Here is a 27,387-nt window from a genome sequence, read left to right as displayed (position 1 = left end):
ATTACACTGGAAGGAAACCACATGCCAAAGGCACATGATGCACGGCCACTTTAAAACCTCACCAGTGCTAAAAAAAGATTATTCTATTTACATTCATACATATATGCTCAGTCTTTTGTTGCAACAGCCAACACTCTGGGTTCCACTGGATCTGCTCTGTGCTTGCACAGCCTGAGTACCAGGACAGCAACACGTGCACGTTTGTCTTAACAAGGTGTGCTCGAGCCTGTACACAATGTCATGGATTCAGCTCCATGGGAGCAGCAATGCTCCGCAACGCTTTCATCTTCTGTTCGTCATTTCAGAATCCTAAATGTACATTGATGCATAATTTATAGGGAGAAGGAAATTACTTCTTCTGGAAAGTCTCTAATGGGGATGGAGGCTCCTAAAGCAGGTTGCAGCCTGTGCTAGAGAAAAGATTCTTATGCTCTACATACTGCAGAACTGTTCTATGCAGAAAGAGGAGGAATGGGGGAGAGAGAGCGTAAAAGGAAAAATACCAAAGTAGGTGGGAAGAAGAAAGCTAAATATCGTGCTCTCCTCCTGTCCTCTTCAGCATTTCTGCAAACAGATGCTGCTACTTTTTTGTTTGCTTCTACTCTTTTCAAAAAGTAGATGTGTTTTACAAGGATGTTAACTGCTAAGCCACAGATCCAGATTTTGCAATGGATGCAACAGAGCAAATGAAGGGGCTCTGTGGATGTTGCTAAGGTGTGTTTTTATTCCTTCTAGACAAACCCAAAGCACAGATGTTACCATCATTCCTTCAATCACATTACACATTTTTGAGTTTGCTCATTTGTTCATTTGCTTCTCTGCCAACAAGCAAGGCTGAGCTTACAAAGAGCTCATGGAGAGCTGTAACTTAGGGTCAAAACAGGTGTCTTCCAAGTGGTTCCAATTTACCTACACCAAAACCACCAGTCCTTTCTCAAACTATCCATGGTTGGTTGGTACCACTAATAGCAAAGCATCATTTTAGACATCAACTGTGTGCTGTCTTAGAGGACCCCCACAAATACATATGAACACACATCATGAGTAAACATGAATATGAAATGGAGCACAACTATGGATGCATGGGTTTTGTTTTGCAGAATGAAGGAAATACAGCCACAGGGGCTGAACATTTCTTTTTCCTCCACAGGAGGCAGACTCAGCCAATACTAAAAACAACACAGCTCTTCCTTCAGATGCACACAAGGAAGGACAGACAGGTGTGGCAAAGCACCCAACTCACAAGGAGAAACTGCAAAGGGAAGCTCCAAGGCAGCTTCCAGCTGACAGATTGAGGGAACAGAAATATTCCTCCCCTTGTGTTTGCTGGAGGCAGTCAGATCTCTCCTTTGCTAAGCAGCTCATTGTGAAGGCACAGCACGCAGGCCCAGGCATGGGGGCAAACACACCATTAGGAGGGGCTGGCACTTAAAAATTATCTTCCTACAAAATTATAAGGAGAAAATATTTACCCCGTGACTCAGCAATCCAAACATGCACCATTAGAAACTGAGAGCAAACAGCCCAGGAAGAGTTTTTAAGCACTCAGACTCGACATCATTTGCTCAAATTAAATCTGACAGTGTTTATGAGAAAAAACATATATTTAAAAATATGCTTTAACAGTGTTTTGTGAGCCACTTGTAAGCCTACAGAAGGGGCTAACTCCATAGCCAGTGTAATTTGTACTGAATATCCAATCAGCTCTAATTATTAACAGCATGGTACATGAGCATACACAAGCATCTGCCAGCCCGGAGGATCCCCAGCCATTGTGGGAACTCAGCGCATTGGTTCCAGCAGAACTCTCCAGGGTGCTGAGCAACCAACAAGGCATGGGTGCCTCAAACGGGATGCCCTGAGACTGAAAAGAGCAGCTCAGCTTCCACCTGAGGGAGACTTCTTCCTCTGTTCGACCTCTGTTGTTCCATGGAAGCACCAGGTACAAAGCACATGGGAATGTTCTCATGCCTGACTGCTAAGGGAAGCTAAGCAGGTTCCTGAGCCTTCCCACTCCTCACTCTCAATGGGATCCTGCCTACAGTAACTGCAATAATAGCTAATAATGCATTCACTCAGCAGATGCACATAACATTAGCTGAATTCTTTGTCAAGAACCTTTCACTAACCCTTATTTTATTCAGTCCTTTGGTGCTTAAAACACATTTAACCACAACTCAAATTTGATGGCAGCTCTTGCAGCCAAAACCATGAGTTAATCCATGTATTCTAAAGTACCACTCAGGAGAGCACGCAGAAATACCAATAATAATGAAGAAAACATAATAGCTATTTGGAATGAGTTGATTTCTTTTCATCTCCTTATCTCTAAGTGTCGGCAGCTTACACATTTCAGCATCACACACAGTAATTAGACTTCAGTTACAGCTAATCACAACAATAAGACAAGTTCTCATCATCATAACACTTCTTCCTCTGCCAGCTCAAGCATAGATAGTAATCAATGAAAGCTATCTATCCTGTCCCACAGTTATGAATTAAAGCAATGCTGTCCATCCACAGAACTTGAGCTATTCTGTTTATTTAAGTTTTAGAAAGCTAGTGGTAATGAAAAAATTGTGTTATATTTCAAAATAACAACACACTATTATTAAACATTCCCCTGAAGGGAAGTAAATCCAACAATGATTCTAAGTTGTTTAAGTGACCTGGAATTTGAAATGTAATTCATAAAAATACACAAATTACTACCCTTCCATGAAAATAACTGTGAAATCAACCCATAAGTACTGCTGTCAGTTCCCATTTGATTCAGACATAGCTGTTAGGAGTCCATTCATGGAATGGGGAGAGATACATAAGATGGCAGATGCCATCCAGAAGGGTCTAAAACTGTACAGATATGAGGCCAGGTGTCTCTTCTTGCAGAGAGGCAAAAACAGACCACAGAGGCTGGGTGTGGCAGAGCTGATGGGAGCCGTGCAAGGAGGAAGAGGGGCTGTGAGCAAGGGCAAGCATTAATCCCAATGGCACAACACCACCTGAGGAATGCAGTCCTAAGTCTTACATTTCAGATGCTTGAGCTTTCCAGGGCTGGTTTTGCTGTAATTATTATCTTTTTGTAGGGAGAATTTCTATTGAATTTTTTTTTGTTGCAAAGAGATTGAGGCCTAGGACTGCAAGTGCATTTGTCTGAGGAAAGTGCAGAGCAGAGTTCTTTTATTGATGCCTACTGTGAGGCATAATTTTGCAATTATAAAAGAAACAAACAAACAAAAAAAAAACCCCAACAAGACACTCAAAAGCTTCTGTGTAGCACAGAGGACCCTGTGTCCGTGAGAATGTATCTGATCTTCAAAGTTACATCTCTGCGGTAACAAGGACTCCATTAAGAGCTCATGTTTTAAAAAGCAGTTTGCAGCACACTGCGCTCATGCAAATGCGTATTTGGGGAAAGAGACTTGGAGATAAGCGCCAACATTAAGGCAAGGTCTTGACATGAAGACTTCAAATGTAATTATTAATGTAATTGTTTTCTTTTTCTGAGATGCAGCTCATGTTCTCTACACTCTACAAGAACCGAAACAATTGACCCTTCATTTTAGCAGAAGGGCCTCTGCTCATTTAATACAGCCAAGAGTGCTCATGTCTGATTAGCACAGGATGAATGGATTCCTGTGAGCAGAGCTCCTGCTACACTGTTTTGTCTGTTCTCTTCCCAGATCATATTCTGCTACAGATTTCCACATTCTGATGACAGATCTGGCTGCTGTCTGCAGGATTCACCTAGCCGCAACTGCACATTGATTAGCAGTTGCCTTGAGGAAACTGAGAGTATCCAGGCAACCAGGAGGAGGCCACAGATATAGCATCTGGATCAGAAGCAAAGCACAGACAACGGAACGGAGCTCAGAGAAATTAGCCTACAATATATGCAAATACAATTTGCTATAACGAGCAGATTCTCTGTCAATTTTTTTTTTTTTCAGTTACAAATGGTGAGGTTAACTAAAAGATCAGTCCAGACTTTTGATAAATTCGTTGAAATACTACATTTGCACATTTCAATTTATGCTTGAAATCTAACAAAAACTGCAGTTAGTGGCCCTGCAGGTAATGACAGGTTGGCAGGAAGTCACCTTAATATCAAATCAGTCTCACTTATTCTAATATTTAATGTGTTATCACCAGGTGTTGCCATATGCTATTGACAATGCTCATGCACAGCTACGTCCAAACACCTATAATGCATAGTATATTTCTAACAAGCCAAAACAAAGACAATTATAATAACACATATGTAGAAAGATACTGGTGGCGTGGGACAACCATGGCATCTCATGGTACTTCCAAGCTCAGATATATGAGATTATTTGTTATATTCACACGCAAGTAAATTCACAGGAAACATGAACTTGAGCATGGCACACACATAGAACTCAGGAGAAGTGGTTGGAAAACAGCCTATCCAGCACAAGGCTGTAGGAATCAAGAAAATACCATGCACAGTACCCACTCTGTCAGAGGTGTTTCAGGACAGCCTCCTCCCCTGTGGTCTGTGTTTTAAGATACATTAAAAAGCAGTGAAAAGCAAAACTATCAAGGAATAACTTCAGACAGAACTCACAATGGAAAACATCTCATTGCAAATGCACAGAGAAGCCAAGCAGAAATTCTACAGGAAATTCAAAGCCTGTCTAAAACTCTATCAGATACTTGAATATTCGCTTTTAGAGAGGAAGAGTTACTCAGCCGTGACTTCAGCTGTTTGTAGAATGAAGCACTGTTATCTGATGACACTTCAGCATAGCTGCATTCACATGTTTAATACTAATAATCACACACCGACAAAAACATCCTTTTCGTTCTTACTAGCAGTTTAAAAAAGAAGCTAAGCATAAAAGCCAAAGGTAGACAAGGCATCTTTCTGCAGCACACAGATGTTTGTGAGTGAATATTCATCACAATCACAGAACAGCTTGGGTTGGAAGGGATGCAGAGCTGCTCTCAAGGAGCCCTTTTCCCGGTCAGTACACATGTGGGATTGCTGCAACCCACGCGCAGCACCTTCCACTTGGCCTTGGTGAGCCTCACTAGGTTCACGTGAACCCACTTCTCAACTCTGTCCAGGTCCCTTTGGATGGTATCTCTTCCTTCTGTCAGATCATTACCAAGTAGTCAGAGAAGACAACAGCTCTTTGATTTATTTTACTAACAGAGACTACTTTAATGAAAAAAAAAAGATGGAGTTTAACCTTTACTTGCTGTCTCTGTCACAGGCACACTTGTGTGTGTACCTCCTCTGCCTATAAAATATGGTGCCAAAGGAGCCACTTATTGAATTATTGAGTCAATCTGCAGTACAGAGACACTAATAAGCAGATCTTATCTTATTAAGTGGAACATGTTGATCTGCTGCATGGGCATCCCCAGCATCTGCCAGCCCTACTCGCTCAGCCTTGCATTCTGCATAGCACAGAAGTGGCACTCATTTCAAGTTTGGACCAAGCTGACAAGACACACAGGTTGTGAAGGCACCAGAAGAACAGCTATGAAAATCCTGCCATTTTACTGCAGCAGCTGGGCGAGCAGCTCTGCTGCAGAGAAACCCAAGGAGAGTGTGCACATCAGGCATGTTAGGCTAAAGGCATCTTGATTTGAAGCATGTTGCTGAATACACCTCTCTACTTCAGCTGAAATTCTAACTACACTGTTAAGGTAATTTATTACACTCATTAAGTACAGCAATCAGAGACCCTGTCTACAGTAGCTAGTTTTATACACTTTAAAAACGTTAGCAAGTCACCCCATTACATCTTAGTCATGAGACTAATGCAGATTACTTATTACTTCTCTTGGCAATCACATAACACTTGTCCCGTGAATGAAAGATGATGCCTTGACAATAATAGTCCATAATGTAATAACCCTTCACATGTTATAAAGTGCAGCACTTTTTCTTTTGAGGATCACTAAGTGCTGGGCAGGCATTCATTAATTCAGCCTCGCCAGACCCCGGTGACACAGCCATCCCCATTCAAGATTCAGCCACCATGCTAATGTCTCCATGCAGTGCCTCTGCTGCATCCAGCTCTGAAATGTCATCAGTGCCAACCATCTCACTCCTATTTGTAACAGGAGATAACCGCAGGCACAGGATATCTGCTGAAATATTAATGAAGAAAGAAGGAAGTGTTGTTTTTATATTCCTCCAGGCTGGGAATCTGAAGCACAGAGCAGCCACCTGGTTTTCCCATGGCCGCTTGGCAGGCTGGGGAAGAAATGGGAATAAAACCTAGAAGCTGTGGCTCCGCCAAAACTGCACTCCCTCGGGGTCCCCGTGAGAGCCTGCAATTCAAATGCAGAAGTAATTGCTAAATAATTAGTAACCTACACAATTACCTCCATGCATCCATCAGTATTTTTATACTCTGAAGGATTGGTCAATAAATGCCCGAGATTGCAATTATCTCAATTTCCGATCCACCAGAAGGCTCGGATAATGCGCAGGCTAAAAAGATTTCTTTTCCTTATGAGAACTGTCAATGGGAATTATCACCTGGCTCGAGCATGTGGTGCATAACTGACCAATACTGGTGCAGCACAGCAGCTTTGGGCAGGTCTTCCAGCATTTCAGCTCCAGCTCATGGATTCATCTGATGAAACTGGAGCTTTCTTAAGGGAAGAAAGGGGAAGTTTCTAAGCTTTATGGTTAAAAAGCGGCATCTTAAAACTGGATATGGGAACCTCAGGAATTAAGGCTTTCAAATTCACCCTCCCACCTGATTGTGATTTTACGGAGGATTGTGGGTGCATCAGGAGGTGGCCAGAAAAGAGGCTGCCATGCCTGCTCTGCATTCACAGGGATGTCAATCAAAAAATGCCCAGAAGAACAAATTTGCAGTGCACCAGAAGAAATACTGACAGTATTATACAGCCCAGTGGGTAGGCAACACCTTTTCAGCTTGCAGTTTCTCCTTGCAATTAGAGCACTTCCAAAGCCCAAGTTTTTCTTTCACAACCTGATATGCTCTCCTACTATCCTGTGGTTTCCAGCTGTTCTCTTCTGCTTGTTCTTTATTCCTTCCAAATCAATAGTATCCATATCAGCATCAAAGTTCTGCATTTTACCCCCCTTCTGAAAGCTCCCTGCTTTCTAATCTTCCTCTCCAGAAGCTCTCTTCAGTAACTGTTATTAAACAAAAGCTTTTGTTACATCTTCTCCCAGAAGGTTTTTCCCACCGATAGTGCTAGATTCATGGGGCTTTACGTCTTCAAAAGGCAAATGAAGGTTGTCCGTTAATAGCAGAATAAACTGTTCACTGCTGAGGTCACCCTCTGCTGAAATGTAGCACAGAACTCCGAGCACACCTGCATCCATCTCCCACCCATCATCTCGTGTGGACTCTTAGAAACAAAGGACCAAAGGGGAACCTCAGGACAACCCTGTCCCCAAACCATCATCCTGCTTGAGTCACCACTGGAAACACAAACCACAGCCTCTGCTCCCAACATCTCAAACTTCAGGAGCTTCTCATGAGGTGTTGTTCCCCACCACGAGCACTGGGTCTTAGAAACCCTTCTTAAAAACTGCTTGCTGCATTTTAAAGAAATTGTGTCCTTTCTCCATGCAAAATGTTGCTACCTTGCTGCAGCAATCAGGAGCTTCTTTCACCTCTCAGTTCATTCAGTACCACCAAATCTGTCTTACATCATGTGGCAGAATTTCCCTAGTCAGCATCGTTATTCTCCACTCCGTACCAGAACCCTTGCTTCATCTCTATATCATCTCTTTGCATTGTAAATGAACATAACTCTATCTCTCCAACTGTTTAATTCCTGTTTGCTACAATAAGTAGCATTATTAATAATAAAAGCAATGCATTAACAGTATTATTTTATTGTTCTCCAGAGAGAAATAGAAGAATATTTCCTTGTTCTGACTTCTACCCATCTGGTTGAGAACAAGCCATCAATGGCAGGGTCAAAAATACAATCAGCTTCACTATGGAGAGGTATAAAAGAAAAAAGCAGTAATGTGCAGCATAAACCAAATGCAAACTGATGTAATCTAGGACTATAAAGCTGGTCAAAAAAACAAACCTTGGACAGCAGAAGTCTAATTATGTGGTCTCCCTTAATTTTAAGCAAAATGAGTGGTGTTTGCAGTTTGAGTCTGAACCACACCATCTTCCAGGGTCTAACTGAGATCAAAACTGTCTTGATCAATACACAAGATTTCCACCCCCAGAAAAGGACAGCAGTGCCATCAAAGAAATACTGGAAGGCAGCAAAATCATTTCTAGAAGCTGGAAGTGGAAAACGAGCTGCATTTATTTCACATCACAACCAAAGAGCCATGTCTTGTCGCATACGTGTGCACACATTTTGTCATTCTGTTCTTCCTTCTTACTGGATTTCCATAGGCCAGCTCTCCAGCACTACTAAGCAGCAGAACTACTGATGACAATGGTGCTGAGAAGCTTCTTTCCTATATGTCAAATTAGCCTCTCCAAGCTGATATTTCTATCATCCACAGAAATGAAATAGCCATTAGACTTAGAGAGACTGACCTCATGCACAGCAACTCAAAAGCTACCCATGAAATCCAAATTCCTTAGCAGCTATGGCATATAATTGCAGAAGCAATGAAACCATCAGGTTGTAACTGACCCAGGTGGGTGCAGCATTTCCTCAAAGCTTCTTCCCAGCTTGTCCCAGGAGCCAGCTTACAGTTACCCTATCTATCTTTCCAAGTGGAGAGGTCACCAGAACAAATACCATTGGGAAGTAAGCAGTCCAGCTGATCTATTTCGAGCATCGTGACAGGGAAAACTAATTTAAAGTTGTAATTAGAAATGTGGAGAGGAAAAAGCTCATTGTGAAGAAGTGCTCCTGCTGGAACATATAGTGTTGGTGCTGATGGGGCCAATCAGCTCAGAGAGATGGAAGACCGAAACCAAGTAACATTTGCAGCATCTTCATGCAAACCACAGAAAATCAAAAACAGCAACAAAACCCCACACCTCCAAAAGTAGTTTCATATTAAATATTGAATGCATCTTTAGATCAACAAATCCTGTTGCATAACTGAATTTGGCCAACTTGTCTTGCATTTTCTTGAGAGGCAAAGACACCTTTTCCCTGCTCTCACCCCAGTGACATTTCAGTGCCCCTTGGCTGGCTCAGTGCTGTTGTTTGCAAAGCTGTGCTGTAGAAAGAATCAACACAATGACTCAGCTTCTAAGTAATTATCCAAGAAGAAAGAAGAAAAGAAAGGCCAAAAGCAGTGCACCATGTAGCTGCATCTGGAGACACAATGAAGAATGCGTGTACACAGGGAAGAAAATGAAGAGATGAAGGTGAAGGAGACAGCAAGAGGGAAGAAAAAGTGAACAGGGAGAGTGGTTACAGAGGATACAAAGAAAAGATGCATTTCCATTCACTGCCATGCTGTCTCCCCTCAGTGTTTTGTTATCAGATCTCATATTAGATTTTCCTGGTGACTGATGTTAATCTTTCAGGTAACTGACCAGAAGAGACAAAAGCAGAGTAATACTGAAACTCCTTCTCTCTGGACACAGGCAAAACAGGAAAGCAGGAGGCTAGAATAGAAAGCAAGGCCTTGAATGGGGCTGGTTAACTCGAGCAAAGGTGATGCAAGGCAGACATCCTACTACAGCTCCTTGAAGTGCTTTTTCATTGCCTGTGACTCCATACCTTCATAGGTTCCTACTTCCAGAAGGGTCCCACTTCGCTCCAACTCCAGAAACTCCTCCACAGTCAGAAAGTTATAGTCCACACCAGGCACTTCTCCTTCTCTCGGAGGGCGGGTTGTGCCTGAAAGGAAAAATTGGTACATTAATACTGTTTTCTTATCAAGTGTTAAAATGGGCAATAAAAATGATCATATAGATACAATGGTATCCATAAAATACAATTCTGCGTTACACAGAGAGCAAGGACGAGAGTCAGGAGTCCACATAAAAACAAACTAAGACATAAATCTTAGGCTGAGCTGATGGTACCACTTGTTCCACCCTTCTGCCATTAGCAGAGCTTCACTTCAGCTTCACTAAAACTGCATCTCTATTCTCAGATGAGACAACTTCTGCCTTCCCTTGTTTCTGTATCATTTTTTCTCTCCAAACATTCTTTCACATCATAAAGATCTCTTCTCCCTTATTTCTATTTATTACTTTATTTATGTTAGGGGGAACTAAACTGAAGAGCTGCGTCTTTGGGTTGGAGGTGTCTGAGTGCTGTGGTTGCAACCAATCTGCTGTCTTGGGAGTTATTTCAGAGACATGGAAACCATGTCTAATACTTAATGAAGCGTGACTTCTCACTTCTGCAGGACTACCCTGGCCCCTGGGCAGTATCTCCTCAGCGCATACAATTTCTTAAACCCTTCATAAAAGGGCTGAAGAAAGTATAAAGAAGTTGAGTTTCTGGAAACTAATTGGGAAAATTCCAGCTCTCAGAAGTTGAAAGAGCATAAATTTACCATGCCCACATCTGGCAACCGTTTTCCCCAAGTGCCAGGAAAGCAGGAAGTCTTCCTTTACCCTATTCATCCAAGAGATTATTCAAGAGGTCAGTCTTGATGGAATGGCACCCTTGAATCACTATCAGTAGATTAATTTCCTTGACAGACACCCACTTTCTTCAAAATCCTCCATTTCTTGTTTCAAAATAGAAACTCTCTCATTTTATTTACCACCAGCCTTCAGATAGCCCATAAATTCCTGTGGTTTTGCTATCATTCCTCCTCCTGGAGCTGCGTGTGAATGGGTAAATGTAGGAGGAAGGAAAGCCAAAAAGGGGATGGACATGATCATGGATACTTTCACCCTATTAGCAGAACAACCCTTTCCAGTTTGGATGCAGATGTTCACACTGCAATGACCCACATTGAGGCACCACGGCTCTTGGCCCCTGTCAAATGCCAGGCCCATCAGAGGAATGAAACACTCCAGCAAGGAGGACATCCAAGGTTGTGCTGTAGCTGCTCTATGCTTGGAGCCCAATAGAACAAGAACCAGACACCACCACACTCCTCATCGAATGCATCTGCCAAACATCCATCACCCCGAGCCAAGCAAGCTGAATGGCAGGGATTGGGTCTTGCTTCTCCCCAGTAACTGACAACACATGATTGTGAGAGACAAAGATCAAGGAACTTCAGGATTCATTTTACTTTATCTTTTCAAGTTCTCATCTTTTCTTTATCTATATCTTCCCACTGAGAGTATTTATTAATCATTTTTTTTTCCCCCTCTGAATTTTTATAGTGGTGAAATTGCAGTCAGCAGTTTACTCGTGCTGGCTGCCTATTTGACATGACAATTATATCTCTGCCATAATTCCTCTGAGCCATTTTAATGGATCTATTTGTTTCATCTCAGTGTTCTTAATTTCCTGAATATGTTCAAGTCGAAAAATCGCAGATGTGCTCACTATCAGCGCGACTGCCTGCAACACACACTGAATGCATTAGAAACGCCAAGCCACGGCATAAAAGAAAAACATTACATCACGGAGATAACATTTGTCACCTCCCGTCGGTCTCCAGCAATAAACAGGGGGAAAATAAAAACAACACTGGTTAGGATATCTTATCTGGGCAAAGCGAAAAACCCAACCACTTTCCATGTTGCTGTCTAGAGCAAAGATTGCTTGCAGATGCTCAGGCTGTTATCCTGCCTCACATCTGAGCAAGTGTTACTGAATGCAATTCAGAGAGGCAGGGGGAAGGGAAAACCCGCCTCCGTTTTTCTTGTAGCAGAATGACAGGCTGCCGGCTGGACACACGCCTGGCAGATGGCATTTCAAAGAGTTTTCATGAACCATCTGGGATGTGTACAATGATTACAAACCACACTTACAACAAAGCCAGAAGGGCTGCTTCACAAGGGGGTGGGGGGAGAGGGCAGGCAGAAAGAAAGCGCGAAAGAAAAGAAAACTAAGAGGTGTGTAAGCAACCCCGGTGGGTCTTCTTGGGAACGGGACACTAAGAAGAATTGACACCTTCCAGCCCGAGTTCCTCTGCAGCCTGAAACCACTGTACAGCCCACAGGGCGGCCCAATGCTTCTGGCTGCAAGCTACCGACAGGGCTTTCTCTTGATAAACTTGAAATTGTAATTAAGTCTCTTGATATTAATGTGACTTAATTACGTGCAAAGCATAGGGCACATTTTCCCCGTTCTATTTCATTGCAGCATCCTTACCGCAGGTTGGTCAGCACTGAAGGAGAGGGCTGTGAGGTGGCTGTATGCTTTGTCAGAGCTAATAGCAGATCAGACCAGAGATAATGGCAAAATTAATTGAGCACAATGAGTGCCGCAGACGGCCCAAGCAAGAGCTCAATACACCATTAGAAAAGGAGACCCAATTGTATTAAAATACGTTAACCTGCCTGTCACGTTTGCACTGAAATATTAAGTGGCATCAAATCTTACCGCCATTAGGTAGCAATTTAGCTAATTAATTTGAGCTATGTCCCACTGCGTGACTAGCTCAGAATTGCTAATGCTACCACACAGAGTAACCAGAGGAGAAACCGAGCTGTCCCAACTACTTCTGCATGTTTAATGGCTCGTAAACTTTCACTCCTATTTGGCTAAAACATCCCATAATGTATAAAGCTATGTAGCGACATTAAATAGATAGCAGAATCGCTCAAATCTTCTCCTGCAACCAGAACAGACTGAAGAAAACATGACAAAATTAGGCTGGTCAGCACTGCAGGTCTTGCCTTCTCTCTTGCTCTGGAGGTAAAACCATGCCTTGATGGCCCTGACGCTAAGACAAACATGTGCCTAGCTGTTGGTTTGGCTGTCACACTCAAGCTGGTGTGCAGACCATCTAGAATACCACCATTAGTGCCCAAGCTACAGAAGAGGGATTCTCATCATGGGCTGGAGAGCCCACCTGAGAAACTGCCCGGGGACACACGTGGGCTTACCTAAGGAGAGCCTAGAGCTATGCATGAACTAAATTAAAGCCTCAAGTAACTGACTATGGCTCAGATGTACGGAAGGCTATCAACTATAATTCTGAATAATTTAATTGCCCATTTAAAAGACAAATAGCTGCTGCTGTTATGTTGCCTATCAACCATGCTGACAATTACCCAACATGAGCCTCAATTATAGCATGGCCAGATTGTAAATATGTGATTCAGGGCCTGTTTAGCTCCTTATCAATCTATCAGGGCCTCATGTTAAGCTGTTAACAGCCACTGATGCCCTGCTGCTAAATTAATCAGAATCTTGCTTATTTTAATCTAAAAATAAGATTTCAAAGGGCTTGTAGCCATTTATTTTCTTATTAGAAAAAAAAAAACACAACACCAAACAACAGCTCTTAAGCAGTGAATCTGTAAGCATGCAGTAAAACAGCCTCTAGCGAGTCATGTGGAAGTTAGCTTCTGCAGGCTTCTCATCCAGCTCCACTGCCTAGCAGTAATACCATGGTGAGCCACCAAAACACAGCTTGTTGGACCACAAGCTGTTTGTTTCTCACCTCCACTGAGAAGTAAATGAAGAAACCAGCCCCTCTTCCCCTTCACAGTGCTCAGAGGGCACCTTCTCCCCCCCTCGTCACAGGATAAATTGGAAAGCCCGCTTTGGCTCTTCCATATCTGGCACCTAAAGTGCCAGCCAACTGAAAGGCAGGACCAACTCCACACATTTGCTGATGGCAAGCGAAGAAGGGAAAGGGCAGACCAAACCCAGCCTCCCTCCAAGAAAAAAAACACTTGATAAGCAGCCTAGCTTTGGCCAGAACTTATCAGCAGCACGGTGTTAGAAACAGCCTTATCTACATGAGCAAAAAACAAAGCGTAACCTATCTGTAAACAAACACTGTGCACAGAACAGTTCATCCTATTGACTCCAGGGGTTTTCCAAACCAAGGCTACTGATTTTTTTTCTAATAGCAACAGAAGGTGCCGTGCTTGGACACTTCTGATATCCATTATGCAATTAACATCCCCATTAACCTAAGGGAAGGGGGACAGCTGTAACTACGTGAAAATACAGAAGTTTCAAAAAGAACTGGTCTGCCACAGATCAAACGTGCTCGATTCATAAATGCAATATTCTCCTGTAACCCCAAACTCAGGAAACCCGTTCTGGGATTTTAAATGCTGTCTGTCCCTTTTCTAAGCCAGTGACTTGATACCTACGAACCACACAAACGTGACAAGTATCCAGAGAGTCTTGGTGGTGGCGGAGAAATTCATTCCAAAGGAGAATGTGGTCTGTCACTAGAAATTAATTCACAGCTCTGTTAATGATGCATGTGCAGGAACAGATGCTGACTGACTCTTCCTGGCCACACAGACAACGGCAGTACTAAAAGCAGAATTTCTGTCAACACCGTCCGCAGAATGACAGATTAAACCCAGAAAGCAGCTGACCAAGACAAACCTATCTTTCTGCAGAGGCATTAAGGAAAGAAATGCATCTCATGCCCGAGGTCTACATGCTTTGTGCAGAGGGAAGGGATTTGCCCAGAGAGCTCAGTATCTCCTCCCATTCCCACCAGCCTGCCAGCAATGCTCCTTGGCCAAAGCTGGATGCCACAGGCAGACCTTGTGGAGCTCCCTCCTGCTCAAAGGACCACGCAGCAATGGCAGAATGACCTCACAGAGCATAAAGAGCCACTCTCTCTCTCTGTTTGCTGCACCATGTCCAGCTGCATGCGTTGGTCCTTCCTCTGGAAGAAGCTCTGACTGCTCACAGCCTCCCTAGAGAAATGATTCAGCCACACTGCACAGCAACAGCTCAGGGTTTGTGTGCCCTCAAGGCTTCAAGTTATTTTTGTCCATTTTAAACCTATTTTTGGTATTCCCATGGCCCTCGCTGCCACCAAATAAAAACACTGATAATCCTCAACACATTTATCCCTGTAGCATTTGGAGGCAGGGGAAGAGGGTTGCATTCTGTTTTACAGCACTGGCAGGAAAGATCAGTCCAACCCAGGCTCTCAAAGGACTTCAGGAGCCTAATTCCAGAGAAATCAATGGGATTTAGAGAACCCTACTGATCAGGATCTAATAGATTAGAGGGGACAAAAATAACTTGCTGCTGTGTTGAGGCTTCGTTTATGTGCAGTGAAACAGCATGGCAGGGCTATGCAAAGTCAGCTGAGCACAAGGGGGTTGTTCTGGACAATAACATCAGTTCAAAGAAGCTGATGCCTACAAGCAATAAGGGTATGAGAACTGCCACACTCCCCCCAAGAGCCACATCTTCTTCTTCTCCTTTATTTATTATTATTATTTTTAAAGGATTTTGGCCAAATATTCCAAACCACAGCAGCACCTCCCCAAACCAGGAAGACATCACACCAGTGGTACTATATCAGAGCTGTAGTCACTACTGCAGTTAAAACCTCTTTGTGCACCTTTTGGAGCATTTACTTTATCTTAAGGGGAAAAAATGGGTATTCTGGCAGCAAATAAAAATAAGTAATGAACGTTCTTACAGCAGCTCACCTTCTCAATCCTTCTTTGAGCGATTGCTGATGCCTCAGCCGACACCTGCAGCCAAATCTCTCTCATTTCCCATGAGATGGGATACCCACCAAGAAGATTAAACTTTGTGAACTAATGAGTTTGCCATTAATCCTGCACTTATGGAGTCCAACAGCATGACATCCACTGATATAAACTGTGGATGACTGATAAGAAAGTAAACCACTGCTTGGCAAGAAGACCTTGGATATAACTATGCACAGGTTTATTCTAATATACAGATTAGTGTAATAAACTGTAATTTTATAAATCAATAAAACTGTAGTAACAAGATTGCACTGTAATGTTCTGCTTTTAAATACTGGCAAAGAAAGGAACGAAATTGCCATTTGTGTAAGTGCGTATGTGACTTATGAGAAGTTAAATTAGCTGAAAATAAATTAACAGGGTTATCATATACATGCATTTATATTCCGTTTCTCTCATATATATTTTTTAAAGTCCACATAATGCTACAACCATGACACGCACCTTTACTTCAAAAAGAGCACCTTTCTCATCTGTAGAAATTATTTATGCACTTCCTTTCAGTAGCAGTAATGGTTTCTACCTTGGAAAAAGGCACAGCCGAGGATGATGAATTAAATATACACAGAGGATACTTGCAGAAGCTGCCACACACCAGCCGCCTCATGCTTTCCTATGTGAAGTAGCTATGGAAAAGCACAATGCGGATGAAGATGACTGCATGCAAATGTGCACAGCTGTACTACATACCGTGGACCAAGGTGTTGAATTCCCCCCAACACTGGATGTTTAAAATGCACTTTGTAGTTGATGATGCATTGAGTGCCACGGTTTGGAGGTACAGCTGTGATGGGCTGATAGTTGGACTGGATGGTCTCAATGACAAGCTGAGTGTGCTGGCTCTCTGCAAACACTACGGGGTTTTGTGAACAAGATGCAATCTTTTTCACCACAATGAAGTGCTGGGGGAATTTCTCAATTTAGTGGAAGATGCGCAGTGCATGAGAACACAGGAACCAGCTTTACCTTGGATTTTTAGATAGAGAAATACTCAAAACTTCTTGGGGCAATATATGTGTCTACTGAAACCCAAGAAAGAACAGAAAACAATAGCAGAAGCTACCATTAGCCATGTAAGCGTATATTTGTCTCACAGTGAGATGAGCAGCAGATCTTTCTAGAAGCAAGACTGCCTGCTTGTCTTACAACAGCACAACTACACAAGCTGTCACAAATATCAGAAGGGAAAGCTTACATCTTTCCTTTAAAACTTGGGTGCTAAAGCAATGTATTCTCCACAAAACAAGAGATCCTATTGTCTACATTACTTCAAGGCTTCAGACTTGTGCTGTGAACAAACACTGGAGTTAAGTATCCAGTAAATTGAGTATCCTACATAAACCAAACACCTGCAGTATTTCAATCCCATTTTTATTCACGAAGAGTATTTGCTTTTGACACCCACATACATATGTGCATATGTATCCATGAAAAGAAGTTCTGTGCTTTAAATCTACAGCAATAATTAGATTATGTGATGTCTAATTGCTCAGTTGCTTCAATAAGGACCGCTCACCACCCTTGCTATTTGTCTTCAGAGCCTGTTTCTATTGCCAAAGTAAAGTACAACAGAAAGTGGAACATCTCTGCTTGTCTGTGATATAAAACACTTTCTGTTGACTTTCACTGCTCTTCTAGCAGACCTTCAATTGCAGTTTGAAGTGCCAATAAAACAGCTCACCTACCAGCATGCGCCCTTAACTAGATCAGTTCATTAGCCTAATCTCTGTAAAATTCCACCACAGAAAGTCATGAAAAACTTACACATTTATCACTGAGACACCGGCTGAACTTTGTTTCAGTGACCACATGCCCTGATCATGAAAGAAAGACCCAAAGAGGAGTGTTTTGTTTGTTTTACAAGATGAACACCATTCCATCACACCACACACTAGTTATTTAAGGCATTCTTTTCCCCAACAACATCCAATGGAGATACAATCACCACAGTATACTTTTCCCCGTAGCCCAGAGCTGTGAAATGCTTTAAACCTAATAGACTCCCAGCTGTGATAACCTCATTGCACTCTTAGAAAAACACCGGTCTCTGGTGGCCCTGCAATTTTTGCCAAGGCAGAAGTCTGCCCTCTCATCACCCCTTTGTTCAGACAGGTCTTGTACCCAGACCAATCCTCCTAACCTGTGCCGGTAGTTATCCAGCTTCATAGCCAACATTACGTATCAGATACAGCAAAAAGCATGTAGATGACAGAAATGTGTGGTTATGCATCCATACGGATGTGCTTACTGCGAAACTCAAAGGAAAGACTAGAACAGACAGCAAATCTACCCAGCAGTACGCTCAGTCAGGCACTATTCCCTATAGATTCTGTCCCTTAATTTTACCTGTTCTTAACTGCTACCATTATGTTTTTCCTTGGTGGCTCTGTATGCATAGCACGCTTTAGTTCTTCACCATCGCTAATGCTTCAGCTGGTTGAAAAGATCCCGGTTCACTCCCTGCAATGCTGTGATTAGGTAACTGCTCAGGATGCTGAAAAAATGCCAAGCATTTAGGAGTTGATTGGTGTTTGAGTTTAGAATTCGTCCCTGTTGATAACTGGGAGCATTAAAACAAAAAAAAGAAAACAAATACATTAATTCTAATTCTTTTATTACCTCACTGAAGTAAAAACCATTAGAATAGTTTATTATTCGCAATTGCCTCGCTGTAAATTCCACACCGCCAGCTCTCATGCAGCACAATCTTATTAATCCTTACAGCTCTGAAAGAACCGTAAGATACTAGAGAAAACCTGACTTACAATGCATGCTCCTCACTTTTAATTACGCCCCCCCCGCCCTTGACACTGGAAGCCCACTGGTTAGTCAGCTGTCTGTCCTGATAGAGAGAACAAATGCACACTTCTCCATTCGCTTGGTTTCCTCCTAGTTGTTTTCAGTGGTATGGAAGCAATGAAAGCCTCACCTATTAATGCTGTCATAGCATCTGTGTTTGATAGGATGTGTGCCCATAGAATGATGGACCTCACCTTTCTAAAGCCAAGCACCCTAACTATGAAATACTCCAGCACCCAAACTGGGCACAGTGACACAGCGTTTGGCTCTAACGGGCTTCGCTTCATTTCATCTGATTACTTCTCATAATATCTTCCCTCTGCTAAACATCCCTGCGTAGGCGTCTAGAGCTCTGCCTTCACACAAAACAATCATCACATTACACACTTTGCCATTTCGTTATCTTCTTGCAAATCACTTTCCACAAGTGTCCCCACTCTTGGACACGTAAAGCTCTGCCAGCTTACCCTGCTGCTCCTGGAGCTGGGCTGCCAGCAGCCCTGCCCTCACAGCGGTCATTCCTGACTACCTGGAGGTCCCCAGCGCCACTGGTTGGGATCCAACCTAAACAGACAGTACACAGCTATTATCCTCATCCTGCTGTCTGGCAACAACAAAAGCAAGCTGCTCCTCGTCCTGCCTTCAGCTCCTGACACACAGAGCAGCACCAGCTCTGGAAAACCACAAGTACTTTTGCAGCTTAGACACGGTCAGTGGAGGACATCGTCATCTGGGGTGTCAAGAAGACAGTGTGCCCAGAAATCCGCTGCCTCACACCACTAGATAAGCACATCCCTGGAAAATGACTGCTTGAAAACAGTCAGATCTGAGCTTTAAAAAATGCCATAATGAGATTTTCTCTCCAGTCCCTATACGTTCCTTGACTTAGAGGACAGTCGAGTGATTATTGGAGACAGAGTGCTTTTCTTCAGGACAAGGATGTCATACAGCAGATAAGACCGTATCAAAAAATAAAGTTTAAACCTAAACTCCTGCGCTCGTATTCAGAGTGAGGCATTATCCTGTGACAACTGTGTTCAGCCCTTCAGATGACTGATGCGGTTGAAACCACTCTGCCAGATGGATGCTGGCACAGAACCTAATGGCACTTGCTGCAAATCACCTGCTTTGTTTCAAGCACACAGGTGCACATAATGGCTTCAAGGCTTCTTTCCATGCTTTGCACTAAGTAAAACTTGGGTTTTTTTGCAGATCTCCCTCTGCAACTGCAGGATGGTGGGAGGCAGAGCCCAGCGGACACGACATAAAACAATCACACACACCAGAAATAAAATATACAACAAAACAAACTGCCAACACCCACCATAAAATCTAAGCAGCTCCCACTTGTCTGGGTATTTGCCTTGAAAACTCCTACGAGAAGAGGAGATGGACCTGTGCCTGCTTTGTAGATGGGATGCAGAGCCACAGAGCAAGCAAAACTAGGAAGCAAAAGAGCAGAAGGTCACTTGTGCCCCACGAGGCTGTGGTTAGCAGACAGCCTTTGGGGGCCAACAAGCTTTCTGTGCTCTGTGATGCTGATGTGCTGAGATAAAAGCGACAGCCCTCGGTGATGGCTTCATCAGAAGCAACTGCTGACTCAATGTTTAGGTGCAGCGGCAAGCGCTGTTTGTGTGCATACACTGAAAAACAACAGATGACTTCTAGAGCAAAACACATGGGTGAAATTCTCTCTGGAAGCAACATGGAAAAGCCAAAATAGCTGAAGTACATTTCCACAGTGACTGTGCAGTAAAGTAAACTAGAGCTCTATATAGCCATCATCCATTACCCCATTTATTTTTAGCAAATCTGAAGATTAATGATCAGAAGGTGCCAATGAAACAGCATTATGAGGCAATGTACATCCTTTGGAGAAACTGCCGCCTGCTCCTTTCAGCACACTTCACACCTCAGCAAAAAACTGAAGTTCGAAACACTCACAATGGCACTTTCCCAACTGCGACTGCCATTCAAGTTATGCTTTCCGCTTTATAGACGAACAAATCACATTCACTATTACGCCATTATTTTTCAGTCTGCCTGTTTAGCCAAATTAGGCTACTTCTACAGGCTAAGGGGAAAATGAAACTACTTAACATGCTTAACATCCGTTTTGGGGAGAAAAAAAACAACACAGAGAGGGTAAAACCTTTCCAAGAGCGAAGTAATTTGTCCATTATATAAACACCATAGTCTTCTCTTATTGGCACAGCACTCATCTAACAGGAACATCATTTGAGATAGGTGAAGGCTGTAAGCAATATGTTTGGTCACCACAGCTCTGAGACATTCTCCAAAACACATAAGAATTAAAAGTATTTAACCCCTGTGCTTCCTTGGAGCCACCCTACGTGGTTGGAACCTCAAGACCTGCGGCATGGAATACAGCTCCCCCCCCTCTCATCTCTTCCCAGCCTCCACCAGAGGGCCGAAGCCCATCTACTGGATCGTTTTGCTCAATGAGAATCTCATTTATTATTGAAAACAACAGAAACTTGACCTTCCCTGGAGACTTTTACAGAAGTTCAGACCGTAGGTGAATCTGTCCACCCTGCATAATGCAAGTCAATTCCTCTCCGAGTAAAGCAGCGCTCCAAGTGAGTGAGGATGGCAGGATTCAACCTTTGGTGCATAATTAATGCAAGCATCGATCTGAGGAAGCTCGGATTCCAAATTCTTCTGCAAGATAAATGCATGGGGACGACCTCACACACTTTTAAACAGTTTAACTTTGAGAAGGCTGCTTTGATTAACAAGAGCCTTGCTACCCCAAACCAAAGCAGACGCTTTCCATGGTGTATGTGTTGGTGTCATTCAGCAGAAATGGTTGACAGTGAACAAGGCCAGCTGTGACCTTTGCCTGTCACACATCAAGATACAACAACCCTCAAGGACAAATAAGTGTTTTCCTGGGCTATTTTCCACTTGGTGTGTGTAAGCAAATCCCATTATTGTCAATGGGAGTTATGCACGTGGCTAGGACATGTCAGCAATTAAAGCTCAAGTGCCGAAGGCATCCACAGGCTGTACAATGTACTTTAGATTATACTTCTTATCTTGTGGGAAATCGTGGCTACCTAACTACTACATAGTTACCACAACATATGAATTTACAAGTATTAATGAATTAATCCAGACTGGTGTACATGTCAGCCAGGTAGCAATGGTCCCAACATTTATACAATTGAATTTACAAACCTGCTCATTCTCAAACATACAGCATTGCTGTCCCTCCTCCTAGGCCTAAGAGTAGTGCAAAGAACAATGAGCTGCTAGTAAGAACTTCATACTGTGTATTTTGCATTATAGATGCACCTCGGACTGGCTGATGGGATGTGCCTATTCAATTACATCTTATTTTCCCATATCTCTTTCTCTCATGCAAACGACTTCAGATTCCTTGGGTGAGATTTAAGTACCTTGGGCAAATACTAGATTTTCCAAAGTTCTCCTTTACTATGGGAGCTCAGCATAACAAAATGTGGCTCTGCAGCAGCAGACAGTTGGGATATCCTCACTAGGCCTAACCTAGCTATTTCTACTGATGATACCAAAACATTGTAAACATTGTTACTGGGGGAGAGCAGAGGGTGAGACCACTGCAGCAAAGGAAAAGGCCTCTTTAAGAGGCATACAGTTATCTTAGTGGTGGTGCTTTTTTTCTTTCTGATTTTATAAGCCTCAGGGTGACGCCATCCCTTCACCATCATGACAAACGCAAGTTTTGAAGTGAAGGGATGGTGCACCAAAGGCACCTACTAGCAGAGTTACAGCACCATAAGCAAAGAACCCAAGCTGGCAACTACAGTTGGTCCCAATGACCAGCCTCTTGGAAACCATGAAGGACAGAGAACAGCCCTCCCTGTCACTCCCTGCAGGGATGATGCCTATGCAGGGTAACTCTTGCCAAGAGGCACAGGAATGGAGCAAATCACCTCCACCAAGGTCTCCTCTTTTAGTCTGTAAATCACGGGAGCTGACAACACTGTAATCATGCAGTAAAAATTTCAGGAGGGAGGCAGAGTTGCTCTAAATTATGTCAGAGTTGTAGTAAAGCGTGCTGGTAGAATAGGATTATTAGTTTTTTAAATGCATCCGAGCCAACTCATTCATCTATTTTGAGAGTCTCTCTTAAAAGCAGTTTTTACAAAGGGCACGGCTACATTGCAGTCACTCGAGGACAAAGCTCAGCAGCCAAATACTTATGGATTTCTTAAGGCAGGTGCTGCAGCTTGCCAAGGGAAAGAGCTTGTGCAACTCGGTTATGAGCAACTCAACTTCAAACCCAGCCACAGCTCTTTATACACCAGTGATACTACACACTCCCCTACACATATAGGCTTATAAAAACCCACATTGCAAAGTAAAGGCTTAAAAGTCAGCAAGACTAAGCTCCCCATCTCCAGGTGCCACTGCCTCCCCTGTCCCCACGCACATCACATCTCCTGCATCTGGCTCAATCTCGCACCGCTTCAGGCAGCACACAGCTTGGCAGCCCTCAGCAGCTGCACTTGGATTTAAACAATACTAACTAATTTAAAATGATGTTCTGTATAACCTTGGAAACAGCTGTGTGTGATGATCGTGGTCCAGGCAGATAAGTGCTGGGAAATGATGACAGAAAAAACATGCTTAGAGAAACAGGGATGCATTAAATGAAAAGAAATGTCCGTATTGTTCTGTTCTAAGCTTTGCGCAGAGCTGTAGTTCATATTAGCATCTCTCTAAGACCTGGCTGGGATCATGCACAAAGATTAAAGAGCAGAGCAAGACCTCTCATGCTGGGTTCACACCTCAGTTAAGAGAGCCGAGAACGCTGTGGTTATGCTCTTCACTTCTTGGGAAAAGAGCACCTTCATCACACACCAAGAGCTTCCTAGGGCAAGTTTCTAATTCATCTGCAGACCCTCCCTCACTTTGCACACCTCTGCCTGCTCCTCATGATGATTTTGGGAGCACTGAATTCATGCAGCACATGTTAGGGCAATTTCACAGGGCTCACCCATCTCCTACAGCCCATACTCAAGAGCAGAGAGCATATTGTGGGATATCAGAGCATTACAGACCTAACAGCACCATTTTTGTTTTTATGAAGGTCTCACAGACAGCCTCCTGTCCTTGCCTCTCCCCTCGTGCACCTCTCATAGGGAAGACAAATACATAATACTCAATTACCCTGATAAAATTACAGTCTTCCACTGCTTGGCACGTTTCACCTCTTCAGCTCAAGGAAAACAAGAAAGACATGGTTGGCTGCACAAGCGTAGCTCCCTATAAACATACAAATAAGAAACAATGTTGTGAAATAGGAATGCATTACCCCATCAAAGCTCTGCTGACATGTAGTCCGGGCTTCATTATCACCTCTGGAGTTCAGAGCACCGCTTTATAATTAGAAATGTGTCAAAATTTGGGCAGAGCGCTGCAACCATCACTGCTCTGCTGGCTTGAGGCTGATAACCAGCAGAACAGGAAGCAGAGTTGTTAGAGACCAAGTCCCACCCTCTTCTCTGGCTTGAAAAAGACCATACTGAACATTACAAAGAGCACCAGGCTGGTTCACACCGCTGAGACCCAAGGGATATAGGCAAATGTCAAGCTCTGCTCATCATTCTCGTTGCTGTAAATGGGGCTGGGGATAATGGGAGGGAGAGGGCAGTCTACAGTGAGAAAAATGCCACTACAAAGTTAAGGAAAACCAACCATGAAAAGCTGACCTTTGCAAGACAGACTGATGTGCCAAGTACCATCCTCATAACTAGTTTTTTGTTCACTGTGTATACCTGTGTATACCCAAACGTTTCCTGGAGTAGCACAGCTGTGCAGGAGCCATTCTTCACCCTCAGTAAGCAGTCCCAACATTTTGGCACAGTCCCTACATTTTTAAAGCTGGAATCCACATCCATTTTTTCCCCACTGTTGCAATGATCTGCAAATCCTCCTGTGTTTGTGCACCGTTGACCACTCTACAGCCATTCCAGACCTTCACTTCAGACCTTAAAACATCTGCAAGACTATAATTGACCAACACCAGTAACAAGCTTTCTAAATGGGAGAGAAATGCTCACTGCTTTATGCTCAAAACCTGCAGGCTGTTGCACACCATCCAGCCTGACTGCCAGGGTACCAAAAGTAGGGGACTGTAATAGAAGTGCTGACGTTATCCAGCAATGGTGGTACCACCTATCTGTCAGAATTACATATGGTTGGAGATAAGCACTGCTGATTCAGGAGGAATATCAGATTGGGCAGAAAACAAAGCATGGGGATTGCTGAGTGCCAACAGCAGGCTGCGAGTGAGAAAGCAGAGCAGCTGAGTTGGTGAAGAAACGACAACACAGTCCAATCACAATACCCTATGGATGCTCTTACTCCTCCTGTCGTTCCTATGATTGCAAGAGACCTAACAGACTCATTCAGGACTTGGGCTAAAAGGACATCATGGCATTCCCTGAGGAGTAGGGCTGGCTGGGGAGGGGCTGTTACCTGCCTGAGATGCTGGGTGCCTGCTGAGAGAGCACACAGCACTGATTTTGAAATGAAATGAGTTTCTTCCCAACCTCATGAAAACTAAATGCCTTTAAAGTCTCTCAGCACCAAAAAGGAAGGTAGGAAGGACTCACAACACGCATGGCAATGCTACCTTAAAACTGCCTCAGTAACCTGCAAAAAATGCCTTAAAATCACCTCTATAACGTGGAAAAGAGCCTCATAAAACTGTTTCAGCCAGTAATTTTTGGTTTGAATAGGGGTATGCTCTGCTCCCACCTCCTCCTCTTTATACTTTGCTTAGGAGTGAGGGGAAAGAAAGAGAGGGGACTTTTGGCTAAAGCTGCCCAGGAAGTTTAATATTTTCCTGCACCCCTTCTTTTACCAGAGCTCATTTTTTAAATATCTACACCCCAAATTTCCCACAGGATGATAATTACCTCTAAAAACACCTGTTCGTTCGATACAGAAAGTTCCAACTGCAACACTGCGATAGGCTCGAACCGCTATTAATAAATGCCTAATGAACGCTGATAAGATTAATAGACCATTCCAAAAATGTCTCACTCTACAGCATCACATCCAAGTCAGCAGCAACTGCAGCACAGCCCCACCCCCTGGGCACCAACCAGTCCCATTTCCTTCCCATCCTTCTCCAAAACCACCCTGCTGCCATTCACCCACTGCAAGAAGGGGGTCAGCGAATGGGTGCAAGCTTTCTGGTTGGTTTCCCATTTGGTTGGACGCCCCAGGGCATTTCCAATTTAATACGTATTTCTTTTTAAAGTTAGTGGGATTGAAATAAATCCATACTGTTTGCCAATTTCCAGCTTACGTAATCAAAGTCAACTGTGCATTCATAAATACCTCCCCAGTCCGCAAGCTGATCTGACAGCAGCGTGGGGGTGAAATGTAGCAAGGGAAAAATAATCTCCTGCGGTGCTGTCTTGATTTACCCAGGAAAATAAAATGCCTTCGGTTTATAATGGCTTAGTAATGAAATAAACATTTTGAAACCCATAAAGGAACCTCAATAATAAGGTCTTTAAAAACTGCAGACACTGTGAAAGCAAAATAGAAAAAAATAATAATAATAATGAAAGAGAAATATGCCTGAAATTAAGCAGAGAAAAAATCACTAAGACACAAACATGGTGAAGTCCAGCAATGGGAGCACCGGGAGAAGGGGAGAGAATCCTTTTGGCAATCAAAGCTGCAAATAGCATCTGCAAAGCAAAGCCAAGTTACTGCAGCTAGGGCTGTTCTCTCATGGAAAAGACCCAACTGGAGGTAGGCATACCTCACTGAGTTACATATAGAGGAGTATACGGAGGTATCACAGTTTTAAAGCCTGTTGTCTGAGAATCGAATCAGGCTCCCCGGTTAAACACAAATCTGCTGCTTCACTGTGCTGGGAGGTTCAGAAACCCCAGCATTTACATGGCTTAAAATGGCTGCATCGGTTCATGGCTTCTGTAACTTATCATGGGCACAGGAAAGGGGCCTCTTTTCTGGCTATACACTACTTTAAATGTAACAAAGCCAATGTAATTAGTCCCACGAGTAACCCTCCAGTAACAGCATCAGCTCCCAGCACTCGAGAGCTGTATGCTATGCAGTAATTATGCTACCAAGCTGTCAGAGCCTCCTTATCTGCATGCAAATGAGTTCATATGCTATACATCTACCATAATGACAGTATTACAACAAGAATTTTATAATGAAGCCATCCTCTTTATAACAACATAGCACAATTACTTTATTAACAAGTTGCCTATCCATGTCTGTAACCGCTTCAAGTCAAACAGCCAAAACTTCCACCCCCCTGCAGGGGAAGATCTCCACCTCTCTCCCCATATCTTTTAGTAAATGCAAAGAACAGGATTTTTGGAACTACCTCTGTACTGCTTCATTGTTCCTGGAGAAGCACTGCACCAAAAGCCATTAAGCATGGCTAGGTGAATAAATACTCCTGTAATGCTTTATTTAGGAGATGAAACAGTGATAATCAAATCAGCAGCTGTGTGCTCCCCACCCCGACATCAATCAGTGAGCACTGCGGCCAAATGGCAGCGGGAGGGGACAAGGCCTCACTGCAACATAACGAGATGCCAAGAGAAGGAAGCGTGAGATGAAAGAAAAGCTCCCACAAATAAATATTTACGGGCAACCTTCAAGCAAAGCTTTCATTTTTAGCTCTATTTCTAACCTTTCAGCTTGCACCACCACAGGGCAGTGGTGCTTTGGGGCACTCCAGCCCTGTTGCAAGGGTATGCCCCAGAGGCGGGCAGTGCCTCCCAGGGTAATCAGGGAAGGTGATCAATAGCAGGGGAATATCAATTCAAAGCCCTTAGTTCACTCATACAAGCTGAGAGATTATTTCCATTGTGAGCAGCGGGTTACTTCTCAAAGTCTACGTGGGAATGAGGCAGCTGTGCTTTATGGGTATTCCTCCCGAGCAGAAAAAAGGCAAAAAACCCTAACATTTCACTTTCTCGTGTTTTATTTCCCCAAGCACCAGAAAGGTGTGGAAAGGTCTCAGCCAAAGTTTGAACACTACTTT

The 27,387-nt window shown here is 43.3% G+C and overlaps 1 protein-coding gene across 25 annotated transcripts in view; it reads right to left on the bottom strand.

Annotated features, from left to right (window-relative positions):
• MAGI1 (membrane associated guanylate kinase, WW and PDZ domain containing 1) overlaps positions 1 to 27,387 on the bottom strand; it is a 291,948-nt gene that overhangs the window by 71,934 nt on the left and 192,627 nt on the right. For all 25 annotated transcript variants that reach the window (XM_072347596.1, XM_072347604.1, XM_072347602.1 and 22 more), the window contains one exon: positions 9,682 to 9,801. In XM_072347596.1, the coding sequence (XP_072203697.1) occupies positions 9,682 to 9,801 (120 nt within the window). The remainder of the gene's footprint in view (positions 1 to 9,681; positions 9,802 to 27,387) is intronic.

The sequence above is a fragment of the Excalfactoria chinensis genome, chromosome 12 (genome assembly GCF_039878825.1).
Source record: "Excalfactoria chinensis isolate bCotChi1 chromosome 12, bCotChi1.hap2, whole genome shotgun sequence".
NCBI classification, from domain to species: domain Eukaryota; kingdom Metazoa; phylum Chordata; class Aves; order Galliformes; family Phasianidae; genus Excalfactoria; species Excalfactoria chinensis.
Note: the sequence above shows the minus strand (reverse complement) of the source record. Positions and strands in the feature narration are given on the sequence as shown.